The sequence below is a fragment of the Peromyscus maniculatus genome, chromosome 2 (assembly GCF_049852395.1).
Source record: "Peromyscus maniculatus bairdii isolate BWxNUB_F1_BW_parent chromosome 2, HU_Pman_BW_mat_3.1, whole genome shotgun sequence".
Classification (NCBI taxonomy): Eukaryota; Metazoa; Chordata; class Mammalia; order Rodentia; family Cricetidae; genus Peromyscus; species Peromyscus maniculatus.
In genome coordinates, this window is record NC_134853.1 from 103,187,429 (window position 1) to 103,208,481 (window position 21,053).

Below are 21,053 nucleotides of genomic sequence, written 5' to 3' on the forward strand. Positions count from 1 at the left end.
GAATACTGCGTCCTGTACGGTTGCATTCTTCACCAAATAGGTCAGAAATACATAAAGAGCTTGGTTGAGAGTATTTGTTATCTGCAGAGTAAGTATCACAGATAGAGTGGGACTTCCTTGGAACCTGTGCCCCAGAATCCCACTGTGATATCCAGCATTTGGACATCAAACTAAATGGACTAGTCAGATACAATTCTCAGGCCTAGGAGCATTGTTCTAAAGTACTCATTATGAAATGATCTGCTATGTGTTCAAGTGACAATTTATTTTATTAGGCCATGGCATGGGGTCAGCAGAGCCTCAAGACAACCTACTGTGTGTGTTGTTAATTCTGAAAGATGTCCTTGGAGTAAGGAATACACTCAATAGGGCCAGGTTGGGGAAGACAAAATAAAATTGGCCTCCATTTACCTCTAGCCCTCAGGGGAAATTAACTCAAATCTATATCTGAAGTACTATCCCTTAAAAAGAAGTCCCTCCCATCATAATCAAATAGTCTTAATTCATCCACAGGAAAATTAATTGCTTAAAAGTCTATATTTCTCTCTGCTCCAGTTTTCAGTTTACAAGGGCAGGTAAAATAAAAGGATTTACTTATTTTGTTCTTTAAAAAAATGAACTTTGATTTTAATCTATCAGTCCAAATACATTCAATAAGAGTAACCCTCTCTCTAGTCAACTTTCCGGATGTCGAAAAACAAAATCCCAAGTGCACTGCCATCCACTTGAAGTAGTAAGTCACAGGAACATCATATCCTGTCATTAATAAAACGAAGTGGGGCCGGGGAGGAACAGGGAACCCTCCCTCCAGACGGGTGAATGTGTTTGTTAGAAGAAAGCTGATTCCTGTGTTAAACTCAAAAGTGTGAAACAGCCAACATCTGCTATGTGGGCACTTCAAGAAATGTCTTTGCCAAATATGAGACAGGCTCCCTTTCCACTGTGGATTCAGAACTTTCAGGAAAAACCATCAACAACAACTGAAAGAAGACAGGGCAGTTCTTCCAAGTCTGCCTCGAGGAGGCTTCGCTGTGCTTCCTTTTCCTCCCTGTTTTCTTAGCCGGAAAACCAGAAATGAGTTCAGCTTGCGCCCCAGGTGGGGAAGCAGGGGGTGGGGTGGGGGGCCTGTGTAAGCTGAAGTTTGTCACAGTAGGCAGAATAGTCGCTTTGCAGCCAGGCCCATCTCAGGGAGTACTGCTTCACAGCTACACTGTAAAGGGTTAAAAATCCTCCCACCCACCCCAGAATATATATATATATATATGTATATATATATGTATATTAAAAAAAATCCCCTGTCCATCTCTCAGTACACAAAAGGACCTCATCACACTGCAAAAATAGCAGTACCCACTTTGGTCAATTAAAACAAACAAACAAATAAACAAACAAACAAAAAAAGCATACATTATTTCTTTTTAAATCTGTGTACTTACCTATAATAACCAATACAGCTAAAAGCACTACCTACATAGGCAAAACTTGGTATTGCATAATTCGTATAAATTTGAAACCCCTCCCCCCCAAATATTAATTGGAAGATGAAAAACATGAAAGGTTAATAGAAAAAACACCAAAATACTGAAAATATTGCTGGTCGATTACAATTTTTAAGCGGCAACTATACACAGCCATGATATGCTTTATAAATGTGAGATAAAGGTGTAACTGTCTAAAAAATCCATGATGTCACACATTTTTTTTCTTTGTCTGGAGTACAAAATATTTTGTCATAAAAATGGTAAAGATTTAAAACGATAATAAATGCAGCAAAACAAGTGTAGTGATGTCACTTTTGTGGTTTTTTTTTTTTTTTGTCTTTTGTTTTTTTAGATTTCAAGGCAAGGCACGTAATGTGGACATTATATCTTCGTGCAAATTAGGATATCTGGAAAGAGTTACTTTTAATTAAAATTTTAAGAGACATAGAGGCAACATGTGTCTGCCCATGCACACTATGAATCTGTCGATACGAGAAATGTGTTGAACAAGGCTAATGTCTGAAAGCACCATGCACGTTTCCAGCACCCCGATGGCACTTCTCTGAAGAGCGTGTTTTCCTACCCTATGCCCTGGCGTTCCCAGCCTGTACACTGGAAGCTGTACCCTTGTGACATGGATTTACCTGCCTCTTTGTCTCTACGATGCAGATTTTATAGAACCATTTGTACACCCTATGGGTTCTTGATGCAACCAGTAATTTTAAATAAATAATTCTACCTCCAAGGAGGCTGTAGCTAAGCCAACCTAAGTGCTGTGTTTTCATTCATTTTCTTTTTTTTTCCATTCAAGCACACGATTTGTCTTGATTTAATGCCTTTTTAAATGCCCTCAAAAGCTGAGGGGAAAATAAATTCGCTCAAAATTATTTTAAATTCTTTTTAATCCCCTCAATTTAGAGTCCAAGGGCTGAAGGACTTATAATCACGATTCCCCTTTAGATATAAATTTATAAATTGCACTTGCCTCTGTTAAGTGTTTCTTTTGTGGGGAAAATATTATATTAATTTTTACTGTTGCATGCAGAGGTAACACTTTACCCACATAGAGGCATTTCTTCCATAGAGCCTTTGAGTTCAAACCTTTTTTTTTTTTTTCCTATTTTTCATTTTTTTTTTTCTTTTTTGAGATTTCAAACTGGGTTACACACTGGAAAAGGCTGGGTTAAGGGCCAAAATTTAATAAATCTGTACGGATAACTAAAGGCTACAGAGATTTTATATATATATTTTTTAACTTTTAGAAATCAGAGTGCTTATAAAATGGCTGGCTCATGGCTCTGTCCCCAGCACCTCTGACGCCGCCTCCTAGCCTTCGTTGGTGAGATAACCAGGAATAGTGACTCCATGCGTAAACAACAAGAATACTAACCAAGAAAACTAGCTTATCATGCAAATATTAAGGCATCTAGAAAGTCAGTTAAAATATATTGTCATAGAGACAGAACATCTATTTCCCAGCGGACTTCATGTAACAAAGGCTACGTTGCAGGGGCTGCAGTCTAGCATCAGTGAGAGATCATCGACCCTTTCGTGTCACTATAGTTTCAACCTTAAGGGAATTAGTGATTGTAAGTGCTGCAATGCTGGTCTACCATCTTCTTCCTTCCGTTTCTCTCCTCCTCCCTTCCGTCCAGTCTTCTTCTTTTCCTTTGCTTTGAGTGTTTTTTTTTCCCCTAATTTTCTTACACTATGGTTGTGTTTCTTCTCCCTCAGTTGCTTGTCTCCGCCTGAAGGAAAGGTTCTCCAATTATGTTCAAACCATAATTTTGGACATTTGCCGGTAAGATGGGTGTCCTATTTGACACTTGGAAAGGAACCAAGCTAGCCCAGGTACCAGGACTGTGGAGAGGAGAAGGGGAGCAGGGAAGGAAGAAAAAAAAAAGAAAAACACGATGTTAAAATCTCCAGTCACGTTATAAGCATAAATTCTAAACTCTAAATGCATCAAATTATAATTACTGTATTTTAAATTCTTAAATTAAAATTTTAATAAGATTTAAAAATAAATAGCATGCGTTAACTGTGCTAAGTTATACATATTGTACATACATATGCTACATGCAATAACTTCTAGATTATACACACCATACAGATATATAATCTATATGATCTCTTGCTTTCATGAAAAGACCTAAGTGGCAGAAAAACGTGAAACAGGATACATTCACAACTGTTGAACTTTAGCTTATTAAGGACATTCTTTTTCAAATATCTGATATACTTCAATGTAATAAATGGATTATGATATTTATTGTTCAAATGAAGAAAAAGAAAAGCAGAAATTTCTAGTGATACCGGACTATTGTAGTTTGCTAGATGTAGCTTAAAGTTTTCCTGTGTTTTGCCTGGCCTGTGGTCAGGACAAATTTCTCTCACCCGCTGGTCCTGCAGCTGCTAGGACCCAAATAAACACAGGCTAATATTATTTTTAAACTGTGGCCATGGCAGGCTTGTTGCTATCTAGTTCTTATATCTTAAATTAACCCATTTCTATAAATTTATACTTTGTCATGTGGCTCGTGGCTTACCAGTTCTTTTACATCTTGCTTCTCATGGCAGCGGCTGGCAGCATCTCCTCTGCTCTGTCTTTCTCCTTCCTCTCTATCTGTTTGGATTTTCTGCCTGCCTCTAAGCTGCCTTGCCATAGGCCAAATGGCTTTATTTATCAACCAATCAGAGCAACATATTTTCACAGCATACAGAAAGACATTCCCCCATTAGCTAGATACATTAATTGTGTTTAACCTTTAATTCATAAGACATTCTGAGTAAGATGGGTTTATCTGCCTACTAGGTTACATAATTTTAAAATATAATGAAATGTATATATATATCCTTTTCTCTCATGAGAAGATAATATATTTTCAGGCAAGTCCAAATATATTATGCAATTTGAAACATCTAATTATCAAACATAACTGAAAACTTATAGACAATTAAATGGTGTCTAGCCTGGACTACATGGAGCCCAGTTTGTTGCATTCTGTGCAGAAGCCCATTGTGGAGAGTGCAGGCTGCTGGGGTCTCTCGGGCTTTTCTGCTCTCCCCCATAGTTTCCCTTAGATAGAACCAAAGCTTTCCTTTCAATTCCTTTTTCTTCACATTACTGGCAACAGAGGCCTGAGCACTCGCAGACTTAACCACCAGGAATGACAGCACATTTAAGACCTGAAAGAGAAGGGGGTGATCTAGGCCAGCAGTCCTGTCTCTCCCATTGGCTGTGCAGCAGCCTACCTTGGCCTTGGGATTTAAAAACAAGTTTGAAAACAATTTCTTCAGTTGCTTCTGGCATAATTTCTCATGAAAGTTTCATATGGAGCAAAGGAATGCCTGATTTACAGCACCACAAACATCCAGCCCAGACATTTTGGGCTATACCTAATCCTGCTACATTATTTGTATTGATATTCAACTTGGAGGTAATGTCAGCCACAGAACGGCTGCATCACTGTACCAAGGAAACATCACACAGACAATTCTGCTCCTGGTTGAGCAATGGTCTGGCATGGCCCACTCTCTGTGTTTTAAATTTTATTTAGTATCCTCTACTGTTGGAACCATTGATGAAATGGATTCTATTATTGTAGTTAGAATCTAGACTTGCCTATCGGTTTGACTCTTAAAGGTATAAAAAATATCATGGCAATAGCACAAAGAAACCATTTTTGATGAAAAAAACAGATACATAACACTTTTTACTCTGAAGATACCTGAATATAAAACATGGCTTATTTCTAACTGCCTAGGTATATATTGTCCAGTGATGCTTCAACAGAAAAGGAACCAGTGACCTTTTTCTCAAGGCTTTTATGATTAGATGACCAGATCAACAGCAGCAAAACTTGACTTTTACTTTGCTAATCATTTAGTATACCATCTAGCATATGGCAGATATGTCACAAAATTTGGGACAAATAAATCAATGGCTTGAACTCATACTCAACTATTTTTAAAAAGAGGTGACCTTGATTACATGTATTTATAAACACATTGCCATATGAGTATCTCTGAATTTAAAATTGAGACACTCCATACCAAGTTTATGCAGAAAAAATAACACACCAACTTACATATCTTCCTTAGTTGATGAATTACCCTAACTCCAAAGACTGCATATTTTTACTGAAATCTTTTCTGAGAGACTTGACTGTTTTTCACATATTTTCTCTCTTCCTACACACATCTTCAGCATTATTTCTGTAGTTGTAGCATTGACTGGAACAATGTTACATAATGTGCCAAGAAACTTATTTCCACCTCAACTGTGCTTCACTGCACTCTGTACATAGTCCTATTACAGCATTTATTACATCATATCGTAATCATCTATTATCTGCAATTATCTTACTGACTGAAAGGTGAACGCCACAAGGGGAAAAAAATGGCCCAGTCTTATCTATGCTTATAGAGTCTGGCCTTAGATGAGATTGTTTCTTAACAATAAGGCAAATTACAAAATAGCCATCTATTATTTTTAACCTAAAGTAAGCAAACCGTTTAGCTGAAGAGATAATCCCTGGCAATAAAATACAGCATCAAAAACAAGCCACCTTGTGAAATCAACAAGAATCCCCAAATAGATGAGCTCCACAGAGTAATCTAGAGACTGAATGCTTTGGAGAGAGTGCATTAATGATTGAAAAAGAAGTGTGGCACCTAAAAACACAAACCTACCAAGTACTTGTAGAAAAGATAAGCATCCTGAACAAATGGCTGCTCATCACATACAGAGGATTCATGCTGAAGAATGTGTAACAAATTTAATTTAAATGTTTAGTTAATCCTTCTGAATCTCCTCACCTACGCGATGGCCATACCAACACTGCAGAGTGGAGTATATTTGTCGATACTGTTTATGAATCTTTAGGGGAGAATCAATTTCAAATGGGAACACTATGCAGACTCCATATTTTAGTTTTACAAGCCTCTTATCACCAATCCATGGGTTAAGTTCAGAACTATAAGGAACATTCTTTAGAGCTTTCACAGCAATTCCCATGGGGGGAAAAAACTGATAAAAGTAACTCAATGCCTATATAAAAATGTTAAATGCTAAACCGAACTACTTCACTTAATTAAAAAAATACAACACCTAAATTCTCACAGTTCTTCACTGAGAATGCACAAGCACCATCACGCTGTGACTCTCAAATGAATGCCAATATCCACACCCACACATTCACATAGGTAGATTGGGTATTCATAAAATATGTCTTGGTTTTCATTCACATGGGAGTGAAAATTATATGAATTATTTTATGTTCAATTAAAAAATCTATACTTTGACTAGTAAGAGTTTCACTATATAACTGAAAGGATTTTCAAAATATTCAAAACCAACAATGTGTAGTTTCAAGTTTGCATTTACTTTGTGATCATTAGATTTTCCAATGTCAAATCACCTTTAGATAAACTAAAGATGAATGTGACTGAAACCTGATGACATATATTTAGAAAACATTTGCTGCCCACACCCACTGGAAATAAAAATAGTAAGAAAAGAATACAAGTGTGAAAAATGAAGGACAAAAGGTTCAAATCAAAAGATTTTGGCAACACCATTAAACAAAACGCAGCTCATTCTGATGGCATGCATGGTGAGATACCGTACACAAAACACACAAGAACTCAATCCAAATTTGAGAAACAAAATGTCGGATATCTTGGAGAATATATTCACTTTACTGTGACCATCTGTGTAAACTGACTCTCCCCAATAGGGAAGACATAAGCCTTTGACTTAGAAGATAGTCAGGAAGTGATGGCCTTGATTCCTTTTACACTGGAGTCTAGTCTTTGTTGAAGAAACTTAACGAATCATTTAACGAACTATTTCAGGGTAACAGGAAAAACATGGCGATTGAATTAGAAATGATCCAGAGTGAACAGAAGGTGCCATCTTTGGTGTTTTAGTTCTTGAAATGGCCACTATTATTCCCTCTCATGGGTAAGGGAACTAAGGCCAAACTCTCCCACATAGCTCTCAGATGTTAACAATTCTGTCTGTGTCCCATGGCCATTTCACTATGATATATTGCCTTCCTACAAAGTGACATGTTGGTCCAACCTTGGCAAGAACTTTTAGAACAGAATTTTCTTAAGGCAAATGTATTTGCTTTAGAAGTCAAAGAATTTGCCATATGCTCTCCCAAACTATGTCAAAACCTAGTCAATGTTGGCAAAGGGACGGGTGCACTGAGTAAGCAGATGCTTTGTCAGAGGCAACAACCTCAAATTCTCTGTCTTCTCAGGAAGCAACAACAGTCCCCAGGTAACATTCTAGTGAAAGCTAAGAGGGAATATGGCTTGAAACAGTCAAGAAATTTGAGAAATACTCTATAATAGAGCCCAGAGATATGGTAGACCATACCTTTAAAACTCACTGTATATGTACTTCTTAAATCTGGGTAAACTGTGGTTCTTCCACTAAAGGGGTAAATAGAGTTCTTCTCTTTCAATGAAAGAGAAAAAATTGCAGTGGGTACCAAAGCAACATCTGTTGGTCATTTAAGAAAAATTATTCATCCTGTGACTGTGCCTTCAAGGCCAAAAGTGATTGGTTCTTTGATTTTTTAGCACAATAACCAACTAGAACTACAGGATGTTAAATAAACATGGACGAAGTCACTAAGTTGAGCAGGATCCAAAGCAAAAAGCTTCACCTATTAGTCTTAGGGATCTAAAATAATGAGAGGTATTTGAAGAATGCCTCAATACATGTATTACTAATTGATGCTCATTTCATTTTGAATTAGGCATTCCAACTGTTAGGTCATATAATGTCAGCATTCAAATTATACTAATATTTTTCTAGGGGAATCATAAGGTTGGCCATTTAGATTTATATACTACATTTACTTCAAAGATTGTAGGTACTCCTTTAAGAACCTTAAGAAATACAAGTAATAGAGAAAAGATTTGGTAGATTTATACAAAGTCCAACCACACCAGTCGCCATATTGTTAACAGAGAATGATAAAACACACAATAGCACAGGAAGCATGAAGGTCATGTAAAATAATAATTTAGAAAAATTTACCTCCAATTCCTTTGCACCAATTTCAGGTATCACTTGTTTATTCTTTTGGCCAAACAATAATTTCACTGACAAATTACTAGCATGCTAGTTTTAGTGTTTCTTCCAAAACACATAGCAAAGTATTTCCTCTACTAAAATGAAAACATTTCTAAAAACATTAGGCTGTCTAGATTGTGTAGATACACCATGTTGCATCTCAACTACCTCCTTGTTTCCATAAAATTGAAAGGCTACACATTGTCTTGTGAAAAACAATTCACTCACATCAGTGGAAGGAATAAATGAGCATGTTTCAAGTTGAATCTATTAAAACATTAGAACAAAGAACAGGGCATCTAATCAATAGCACTTACATGGCATGAGTAATTTGCCAGACATTGGTCTACATGACTGACCTACCTTAATATTTTTGGTCCTAACAACAAACATTCATGCTTAGTTTATGGATGAGGAAACTGAAGCCTGAAGTCTTACCCAACTGTACACAGCTATTGGGCTGCTGAAACCTGGATCTTAACCACATTACTGTAGTCCTGAAATACCACATTCTTACACTTTACCTCAGCTCTCTCTGTGAAAAACATTTCAACTTGTTGTTCCTATATTTCTACTGCAGGTGAATTACATAAGATATTCAATGGCTTACGGCTGACACTTAGATGCACTAGAACTCCTGAACAAGAATAATAATTCTTGAGCCCAACTTCAAGATGAGTAACTGTAATTTATTTATCCAATGCTAGTTGCTTTTCAGCCCCTTTTTAAATGAGGACAGACTGAACGTGAAATACACTACATGCTTTATACAGGTCCTGGGTTTCTTTGATTTATTTTTCCCATTTTTAATGATCATTATCACCATCTGAATGATCCTATTTGCATGCAAGATGATTTCTAATGATTATCACTATTTGTAATAGTCTGCATCAGAAAGCTCCCTGGCTAGCTCTTACCTGCTCTGCAAAGGACCCCTGTGGGCTCTCTGGGAAACACCAAATATCATAAACTGCAGGTGGCTCATGGAATGATCCTAACTGCAAGCAATAGCACTTCATAGTAATGAAAGAGAAATGTATTTATTTCTTAACTAAGTAGGTAAATAGCCTTCTTTATTGTTAATCCTTGGGGAGCCACACTTTTGAAAATAACATCGAACGGTAGGCTGTCAAACCTCACTGGTTTATATTCAATTGTTTCCAATGGCTTTGCTTCCGGGGTATGCTAGATTGAGGGTTCACTTTAGCATGCACAAGTGAGAGCATTTTCCAAGTTAAAAAATGGCACATGCCAGTGAAGTATTTAATCAAATGAAGAGTGCAAGCAATAGTGACTTTATATGGGAACACTGCAGCTGGATGGTGAACCAGATCATTACCACACTTAGCTCTTTTAGTATAGACACTTCTACACATGACCCTAGAAGGCCCTTCAACAAGGGAACCCATATACTTAAAAGTCGCAAACTCTTATTTGCTCATATTTAAATGTAAATAGGATTTAAAAGAAAATTCTTCCCCTTAATCAATCAAATTAAGCAAAATTTAAAAAGCAGCTTGATTTGATCTTGCTCGTATTTTAGAGCTAAAAAACATATGATAGAAAAGTCTGAAGATGATTAATTATGAATTAACTACAGAACACGCGTGCATACCGATATCAGCTTATGAAGCTGTGGGATATGGAGTCATAGACCAACTCCATTCGACTGCTCCCACAGACCAGGCCCCAGGCAGCCCACATGTTGATTTCCAGCCTTTCTCTCGTCTGTATTCCTCTCCAGCCCTGGGCTCCTTTCAGAGCTATTGTTCCAAGGGTTGCTGCTCCTCCTATTTGCATAAGTGATTCTTCAACCGCAGACATTTCCCTACAAAAATGGTACTCCAAAATAGTGCCTTTCACGGGGAGGATCACCAAAGGCATGCTAAATGAAAGAGAAATGTGAGCTTTGTACAGAAGCCAGGAGACTCTTCCACAAATGATTTTTATTTAAAAGCAAAATCCAGTATTATTTATACAGTTTTGCCTCTCAAGGAGAAGACGTGTTTATATCAGAATTCAGAAGAAAGATGATAAAGAGTTAAGAATTAAACTTAGGATGTTGGGCCTTTCACTGTGTTCACAATGTGCAGAGAACTCCTAAAACAAAGTGAATGAGGGAGAGAAAACTCACTTTCTACAGTTTCTGATATGTGACACGTATATTATTATTATTCACTGTGTTGAAATTCAACAGGCTTTTGCCTTTTCTACTACAACATTACATTTCCTATAAAACATACTCAGTTCTAGGCTCTATTATTTAACTGTGACCCAAATCACAACACACCTGGTCCTAGCTCTGGGACCACAACAGTAAAGTAACGGTGTGTGGGCCAATGCAGCTGACTTCCTCGGCAGAGAATGTGTGTGTTTACAGGGTGCTTTGCATAAACCATCTTCAAACAAGGTTGGCGTTAAGCACACTTCCTTTAGCTGCAAAGGGTTAATCAGTAAGGTTTGCATTTGAGAATGTTCTGAATCCTGCTCCTCCCTCTCCGGCTCTGCTGCCAAAAACCATCTGACAGGAAACGGAAGATTAAGTTTGTCCTACCTAGGCGAACAAAGAGTGCTCTGAACAGGCCACTGCTTCACTGCAGAGCGGGAACTTCTCTAATCCTGATGGAATCTGCAGTGCTGTTCTGAAAATACCATGGAGAAAGTTGTTCTCTTTCCTCTAACATCTTGTCCCTGGATCATCTCGTTTTGGTCACACTGTCCATCCAGAAAGGTTGACGGAAAGCTCCAGACATAATCATGTGGAAAATGGACATTACTGATTCCTATGGCCCATTGTTCCCCCATCCTAAGTCCCTGAAGTTCAAGTTCAATCTGGAATTACATCATGTCTGGTTTCTCCTGGTTACCAGACGGCTTGAGACGTGACCACAGCTACAGAAAAAACAAACAGCCTTCTTCACGCTTCGGCGCCCCTATCGATTCAAACGTAAACTTTTTTTCTTTCTCTCAAGTATGCCTCAAGTATGGAGCATGGTTAATTTAGAGATTAAGTTCCAAATTAGATTATCTAATGGCATCTTAATGGATTGCTGACCCATTTCCTGTGGGATGGCAGCATGCAAGTCTGGCTGGAATACAATTAATTTCTTAGGAAGTGTTCTGAAGAGTTTGTCTAGATAAAAAGGAAACGTCCAGTTGGACAAATCTTTCTTTATAAATGGAGAAAGGTAGGTGAAAAGTACAAGTCCCGAAACAGCTTTCAGCAGCCAGATCAGAGACATCGTGTGTTTGTAAAAAGCATTTCAGATCATTTTTAAAAAATGCTAACGGCTTGAACTTTGCTTTCCTAACAGGTGCAAGTAATATTGATGAGAAAGGAAAGTCGCTGCTTTCAAGAGACTGATACATGCAAAGAACAGCAGCAGCTAGCTGTCCTGTTACCAAACACTGGTCACGTGCCACGTTGGCTTCCGTAATTCTTTGCCTTAAACCTCGGATTCTCCCATGCATCTATCTTGTCAGCATTTCTATTAGGAGTCCCAGAGTGGTGCTAGGGACCCAGAATGGTGTATAAAAATTTGAACAGTCCGAATCCACTCAAGAGCTAATAGCTGAAAAGGAGATTCAGGGATGGGAATCCAGCTCCCCCCAGGAACTGCAGGAACAACCCAGCTGCCAGACTGCAGCTCTGTGTCAAGATAAGAATCCCTGAGCAGGAAATGCTAGCCTGGGAGATTTGCAGGGATGGTCCAAGTATAATGCTGAAATAAAAGTTAACTTAATTCTACATAAGGACAGGAGTGCACACATGCCTTTGTCACACATGCCACAAATCTGTATACGTAAACATACATATGTGAACACATAGTTTGCAACCTATTAAAAATTATTCTTAAGCTTTTATTTTTTAGTCTTTTGACAGAGAGAATATATTTTATAAAGAAGACAGTATGGATATGGGAGGGAAATTGGTAAATAGTTTTCCACAGTAACTATGGAGCCTGAAATGCTCACTACTATCCCTTCATTTTATGCTTTCTCCTGACCAGCCAGACCCAAATAACCTTTACTGGCTGCTAAACTTCTCTTGGGAAATCAAGAAACTCTCTGCAATTGCAGTAATAAACGACAATTTCTTACAAAAACATGTGTAAAGTAATGACAGGATGAAGTATTCAACTCATAGAAAGGAACCGGGAACACATGTACCACGGCAAATCGCTGATAAACGTCTCTGGTGCCATTCAATTATGGCATAAGCAGAAACCAAAAAAAAAAAAAATCCCTTCAATTATTTCAGTAAAATCTTCATTTATTCATTATTTCAGGGGCTGAGCAAATGGTTTGTGTAAACATATCCTTCAGTAACACGCGCATGTTTATTTTAGCCATCTGAAGGCTTCTTCTATGTTTATATAAGCCATCAGACACATACAACCACTCACTTGTGGCTTTGCCTTTTCTTAAAGGGGTGAAGGGGGAGAGGGAGAATGAAACAATAAATCCAGTTTCTCTTTTGCATAAAGCACCCATCCAATGTTTTAAAATAGCTTATGTTTATGTTATTCTTAGATTGTCCTTCAGCTATTTTTTTTTATTCAATTATGCTGTTCTTTCATATTTGAAAGGGCAGCAAGAGTCTGGCCAGGGTCTCAAGAAAGCAAGCTAGTTAGCAAGAACTGCTGGGTGTGTTTACACCCACATGACTCCCGCGTGCAAAAACCACAGAACTTGTGCATGGCAGAGGGCAAAGAACAAACACAGAGTACCTAGCCTGAGCAATTCATCACCTAACATCCTCCCAGAAGGCGAATCTACCCAGATAGAAGTGGAAGCAGGGCCTTCAGTATTTTATTCTCTATCAACTCCAGCAACGAACCATTTACTTAGGCAAGAAATTTCATTTTCTCTAGATTTGAGTAAGCCCTTAGCTTGTGAGTTTACATATGTGCAACACACACACACACACACACACACACACACACACACACACACACACACACCTCACAAAACATTAAGGTCAAAGCAAGAAAACACCTTCAGGATTGTAACCCAGAAGGTCTGTGAAAACCCTGCCTAACAGTCAGCTTTGGTGCCCGAGGGAGTTTCTAAGCTGCTGTGGGATGTGGCAAGCCGATCTTCAGCTTGAGTGGGATGCACATAGCTCCCTGCCATTTTCAGCCCCCCAAACAAGCTGCATTTGACATGGAAGCACCTCAAAAGGGCAACTGCTCCAAGCAGGAGTGAAAGCAGGTGAGGACACCCTAGGTGTCAACACACACAATCCCATCCAAAGAAAGCAGTTCCAAACGCTTGCTTTTCTACAGCCTATCTAAGAGTCTCCATGGATTGTCTCTATGTACAAACATATTTGTGCATACACATCTGTGCGTGTGTGTGTGTAACAAAACTCTACTGATTAGGAAGTTCTGACAGCGAGTCACATTTAGAAATATAAATATCTTCCATCTAATCTGCTGTCACTGTGAACACAGGCCATTCTGCTGATGGGCAAAGCATGGAGTATAGGATTGATACTTAATAAACTAATGCAAACATTGTGTTATCAAATCTAATTAAATTAACTTTAAATAGCTTACTAATTCGGACTCTTAAGACATTTTCATTCAATTTAATTAAGTACCATTAATCTTTGAGACTATTTAAATAAGATACTTCCACTGAGTTTATCTTCTATTTTTGAGTATATATTATATATTTAAGTAACTTCCACTGAGTTTATCTTCTATTTTTGAGTATATATTATATATTTAAGTAAGTATGTATATATATACATATAGTTTTTTCTACTAAATAAACTTCTACTATATAAACTTCTTGAGGAAGAATATTCCAACAGATTTTTTTTTTTAGAGATGATTATTCCTACCAATATCTCAACATGGGAAAAGTCATATTGTAATCACTTAATTGTTAAATTAATTAAATGTCATGGAATTTTAAAAACTGAATGCAGGGGTTGGAGATGGCTGATCAGTTAAGAGTACTTGTTGTTCTTGTTGAGGACTGAAGTTCAATTTCCACCACCCACCTGGTGGCTCCCAGCCATCCTTAACTCTAGTTGCAGAGAATCAAATGCCTCCTTCTATTCTCTGAAGGCACCAAGTATGCACACACACATGCAGGCAAAACACTCACATATAAAATGAATACATCTAATTTTTTTGTTCCTTTTGTTTTTCGAGACAGGGTTTCCTTGTGTAGGCCTGGCTGTCCTGGAACTAGCTCTGTAGACCAGGCTGGCCTTGAACTCATAGAGATCCACCTGTTTCTGCCTCCTGATTGCTGGGATTGAAGGTATGTACCACCATTGCCTGGCTGAATAAATCTAATTGTTTAATTCAAAAAGCAAAATCTAGGTAACCTTTTTAGTTTTTCTCTAAGTAAATGGAGATATTTGACTCTTGGAGCCCACAGCAGGACCCATCACCCACAATGGAATCAAACATCCCTTTTAGAACTAACATCTCAACACCTGGCTTCGCGTAAACACTGCAAAGGGATGCTTACAATCAGAGCGAGGGTAAAAGCTGTGTCAGCTCTATTTCCAGGAAACTCCTGGGATGACATTATTCTCTGTTGTTCATCTTTATGTTTTAATATATATTATGCCATAAATTATTTATTCCACACAAACTGCTTTGAAAAGATAACAACTACCTTGTAAGTATTTTTTCAAAACCAGAACATAAGATAATATCAAAACTACTTTCAAATAATTTTCTTAGCCAACCTAATAAAGTCAATTACATCAGCCTGCAAACGGAAATTAAAACTTCTTAAACAAAATGTCTTCTTTAACTACAGAATCGAATAATCTTCCCACTCTAAAATTTACTGGCTCTGTGAGCAACAGCTGAACCGATTGACCTGAAACTTTTCTTCTAGTCTTTTCCCACTGAAAGAGGAAGAAATGATACTAAAAAGGCTTAGAGTTAGCAGGAAAGAGCTGAAATGCAAAAAATGCATATAATGTAGAGAAACCAATGTTTTACCTCAGGTAGAAGAAAAATCTTTCCTAAACCTATGATTTCATTTTCAGGCCCTTAAATGTCTAATCTAAATGTCATTTTACACTCCTCCCACTCCCACCAAAAATGTTATAAATTGTCCCAAACATTGACAGTATTGAGAAATTCCAATGATCAGTTAACACATGCCACAGCCCCATTTTAATCTGATGTTGCATCTAGATAGAAATTAAGGGGAGAGATTGGGGGGGGGATAGGGATGGTATATAGCCAAACAACTAGACTTTCAACATATTTTCTGTACAACTAATTAAAAACAAACACTTTAGGTCATGTAATTTTTAGGTGTAAGTGTAGGGTTGGAAATAATTAAAATGTTACCTTTGCCAAGTAATTCCCAATGTATCCTCACTGGTACTGGGGTATAAATGCCTGCCGTTTTGATTCATGGTCCAGTCACAAATCCTCAGCTGTCAATTGAAACCTAGCAGTCAGATATGGATCGAGCAGTACTACAGTTTTTAGTATTTAAATGAACACATGCAAACTAGCACTGAACATGGCAATACCCTTACTTTCCCAAGAGGCAACTCAAAGAAAACAAACAGACAAAATTAAAAACAGAACAAAAAAACAAAAAGAAAAAAATCTTACTCTATAAAGCAAATTTCCAGACTTTTCCTTAGAAAAAAAGTTATTGCAATATGCTTCTCTATTAATTAAAGCATACAGAGAAACAAGTGCTTAGAACATAACAATTAGCCAGTATTAGAGTATAAATTGAGCTGAAATAAAAGAAAACGTTAATAATGTTCAATAGAGATTATTTTAGAAAGGAAATAAAAATGCGCTTTTTTTTTCTATGCGACATACCAAATCATCTATACAGAGTAGAATAATCAATATTGGTAAAGCATGCAGTTTGCAAAACAGAGGACATGCAGTTTAGAAGAGAAAGGCCCCGCCCTGCATTGACCCTAACAGGTAGAGAAGCTGGAAGGCTTCCAGTTCCTCATGTTACAAATTACATTTTACCTAAAGTGGCATTGTTCAGAAAGAGTCAAAAATGAGCTTGAGTTTTACGTAAAATTCAGAGGTGTGGCACTGTAAATGCTTCCCTGCATGTGAAGAAGGTGGAGAATGCTCTGAACAGGGCCTGAGACAAATTCTCCCCGGATCTGAGCATCGGCTCCTCGGGACACTTCCCAGGAACCCTATCCAGCCCTGTTTGGTTAACAGCTGCCCTACAGTGCTAGCAGATTTATTGAAAAGATATATTGCTTATTTTTATGCTTAAGAAAGTAAACTTATCTGGCATTGCGGGAGACGGAGGGGAGACACACTAGAAAATCATGGATTTTAACCTTTAGAGAGCCAGGCTGTAAATTCACTGCATCATGCATTGAAAAGACGCTGCCTTGCTGAACACACTAACCTGGATTGTCTCTCCTGTGAGAGTTTCTAGATGGTGACTAGAGCCAAAATGCCTTTAAACTTGGTACAAATTGCTTTAACTATGTCCCCCAAACACAGTGCTTTAAAAAGTGGGCTATACCACCTCAGACTCTGGTTTCTTCACAGCCTAAGAGCGATCATAAGGTTTCAGAATGGTAGCTTTTATCTGAAAATGTAATCTAAAATTTTGAAGGTGCATTTAAATTACTTCAATATTTAAAGTAAAACTAGTTTTCCAAAGAACTGGGAAAAGTCCCCTAGGGTAGACAGAGAAAGAGAACGATATAGAGACGGCTGGATGGGTGGAGTCCGTTCAGCTTGATGCTATATTGAAGTCATAAATCAGAAAGTAAACAGAAAGGAAAGCGGGTATTCTGAAAACAGGCCATAATATTCATACAAAGGAGAAAACTATATACCTATTCATTTTTAAACAGATGACATATTTCTGCTATTTCAAAGAAGAAAAATGTGTTTAGTCTATAGTGTATGAGAAGCAACATTGTAAGATTTGTTTCTGAAGGGACACAGTGGGAGGGGTGGATACACAGGATTTCACTATGTAACTCAGACTGGCCTTGGACACGTTGCCCTCAGCCTCCAGTAGACTGGGATACAGGACTATTTAGTAGTGCAGGATTGGGGTTGTTTTTTCTCTCTCTCTCTGTCTCTCTCTCTCTGTCTCTGTCTCTCTCTCTTGTGTGTGCACGCACACGTGCGAACATATGTGTATGTGTGAGTTCTCTGAGGGGGCCTTCTAAACAGCAATTCAATGTGCTAGGCTACATTGCTTATCATCCAAAGTAAGTGGGGCACATTTCAAAATATGAGTCTTGAAAGAAAAGAGCTTGACCACATGAGATCGATTCAGGAGCCACCCACTGATCCACTTTCCCCAGTGAATGCCAGCTTTGAGTCAGGTTAGCATTTTAAGAAGTGAGATGTATGTTCTGGCATACCACAACCAACTCTGCTAATGATTAGCTACAGGTACAACCTTTCTGCACAAAACTGTATGACCCCAAGTACCACTCATGGACTATCTCAGACAGAGCTGAGACACTACTGTCTTCCTGGGTGGATGTTATGTAAATTTGGCAAGTTACATGTTGGTGGCTTTTTTTTTTCTTTAATGATCCTTAAAAATTTCAAGAGGGCAATCTTTGTCTTTGTCCTGAACATTTAAAATCAACATAATTTTTTAACTTTTTTTCCCTACATATACTTTCAAAGAGGTTAAACCAAAGTAGCTATTTACTTCCCCTTATCATTAATATATATGCATTTGCATATTTTATCTAAAACAGAAAAAATGCTTAAATATATACAAAATAATCAAAGACTGTATTTAACAAAAGTTTAACGCCAAAGTTGTAAGATGCTAATTACTATTGAATTAATTTTCACTCATTAACTAAAATTTATACAATACGATTTCAGTTTATTTGTCTCTATTATGGGCCAGCACTGCCTACACTTCCCAAGCATCTAGGGAGACAGTATCTGTGCGGCTTGTCTAATATCACTCACTTGAGCCAACTTACTTCAGCAAGAGCCTTTCTCTCCCTCTTTTTCGTTATTATTATTTTTTCTTAACTACCTTTGGACTAATAAACTATCTAGTAAAGTGAAATTTTAAAGAGCATAGGTAAGGGAAACTGATAACTAAAATAAAAATCCACTATTATTCTCCAAAGACTTCCCTGGCAGGGATGTCTAAAAAATCCAGTTCTTAAGCATCTTATTTAACCCTGACATTCTTGGACCAAGCAGATTCAGGACAGCTTTTTTTCACACTGGAAGACTCAAACTAAGTATATGTAAGCTTCTTTTGAAGAACATATGAGACGATTTATTATTATCATTCAAGATGCTAAACACATACTCACTTTATATTTTAAAGAGATTTTTAATAATAAGTAATAAGCATTTTTAAATTTGGGGTACTGACAGTCTAGCCATTGTTCTGAGAAAATGTCAGTGATAAAAAAAATTTAACTGTCAGCCAGGCGGTGGTGGTGGTGCACGCCTTTAATCCCAGCACTTGGGAGGCAGAAGCAGGTGGATCTCTACAAGTTTGAGGCCAGTGTGGTCTACAGAATGAGTTCTAGGACAGGCACCAAAACTACACAGAGAAACCCTATCTCAAGAAACAAAAAAAAAAAACAAAACAAAACAACAACTGTCAGTTATTTCTAGTCAAATTTTAAAGCTGGATTTTAACTGGTACATAAATATGTCTTCATCTCTCTTATATTTTCCAAGTATCTCACTTTACAAAATAAGAGGTGGCCTCCTGTCCCGTAGCAGTCAAGCTTAAAAGACCACAAGCAAATGAGTTTAGAAACCCAGTCTGTTAGTGCCGTGTGACTGTGTAGAAGAGGGGCTGGTTCCTAGTTTTCTTATATTCTGAAAGTCAGACTTAATCATATGTATATCTGTACAAAAATACAGTCACATGCCGATTTATTTAATTTATATGAACCTATCAAAATGAAAGAGGACTGTCTATAAAACCAAGATGTTAAATACATTGTGCCCAGTGTTCCAAGAAGAAACAAGAAATGAAAGATACAGGCCCCACCCACAGCACAATCAGCATAGAGGTCAAATAAAACAACTGTAAACTACTGAAAAAAGAGGTGAAAGCTAGGACCTGCTCTCAGACTGCAGCTCCTCCTTTGGAAGGGAACCTGGTGCCTGGCACAATTCAAATGAGATTGTGTCAAAAAACGCCAGGAAGGGAACCATCTGGTTTCTTTCAAATATCTGCACAGGAAGGCTGGGACCTAGCTCAGTTAGAGTGCTTGGTCCCTGGTCCTAATGCCACAGAAAATCAAGTGTGGTGGTGCATACTTTTACTTCTAGCACTTGGAAGGTGGAGGCAGGTGGATCAGAAGCTCTAGGTCATCTGCTGTTACATAGTGAATGAGTGCAAAGACAGGCAGGATTCTCAATTAACTAAGTAATTAAAATGAATAATTTGCATAAGCATAAACACCTAACTGAAAATACCTAAGATGCTATACATAAAGTATGTTAAGTTGCTGACAGCCATAGAGAATCAATATGGCCTTAACGTCAAGTTTGTACACTCAGATGAAGGCCCTTCATTGGTTATACAAGGGAACTTGAGGTATTTAGCTTGTTTGTTTATTTATTTGTTTATTTTGGTTTTTTAAGTCAGGGTTTCTCCGTGTAACAGTCCTGGATGTCCTGGAACTCACTCTGTAGACCAAGCTGGCCTCAAACTCGCAGAGTCCTCTTACCTCTGCCTCCCTAGTGCCGCGATTAAAAACGTGCACCACCACCACCACCACCACCACCACCACCACCACCACCACCACCACCACCACCTGGCAACTTTAGTTATTAAATGCATAAAATTTGGGGAAAAAATAAAACTAAGCAAAGTGACCCACTTTGCTAGATTCAGCAAACAGGCAGTTTACTAACCAGTCTGCCATGACAACAATGGCTCTCAATATTATTGAACCAATAAGCCACGAAATGTAAACTGAATAACCCACACGAGCAAACTGACCTCTTCACTTCACCTTTACAGGGCCCTCAAGGGAGGATCTTGAAGTCTATGTTTTACATTCTCTTGAGTTTTCCCATTTCTCCTGATAGCTCGGGGAAACAGACTGGGGGAAGGGGGCAATGGAGGCACATAAAAAGAATCAGCACTTACAGTTCATGCTCTCCCCTTACTGCCTGGATGGACAAACATTTCTTCTATTAACTATTGCTCATGGAGCCACTGACATGAACTGTGAATGGGTGCTGCAGAACTTTAACGAACAGGGAAAATGGCCACAACCAAAATGTCAAAAAGAGAACTCAAAGCCACCCTGGTACCTTACAGTCACTCCGTCATTTTGTGAAGCCACGCTTAGTGAAACAAAGTTAAATGGGTATGAATAGTCCACCAACTTCATCAAAATCACTAACTCAGACATGAAGAGTTGGAAAATAGAGTCCTTCTCTTTCAGTGAAAGCTGCTCACGCCTACAGAACTTAAGGGAGCTAGGAAAGCTGGGGACAATGTGACCTTTTCCCCTTTCA

General features: G+C 38.0%; 1 protein-coding gene across 6 annotated transcripts in view; it reads right to left on the reverse strand.

Annotated features, from left to right (window-relative positions):
* Nucleotides 1-1,997: 1,997 nt before the first annotated feature.
* Nucleotides 1,998-21,053, reverse strand: part of Nfib (nuclear factor I B) — a 216,819-nt gene continuing 197,763 nt past the window's right edge. For 2 of the 6 annotated variants that reach the window (XM_006975994.4, XM_006975995.4), the window contains 2 exons: nt 15,912-16,000; nt 2,576-3,341 (listed from right to left, as the gene is read on the reverse strand). In XM_006975994.4, coding sequence (XP_006976056.1) covers nt 3,212-3,341; nt 15,912-16,000 — 219 coding nt within the window. In that variant the 3' untranslated portion in view covers nt 2,576-3,211. Of the gene's footprint in view, nt 3,342-15,911; nt 16,001-21,053 lie in introns of all 6 variants that reach the window. The other 4 variants (XM_076564434.1, XM_042271352.2, XM_006975993.4 and 1 more) reach the window with 3 other exon arrangements.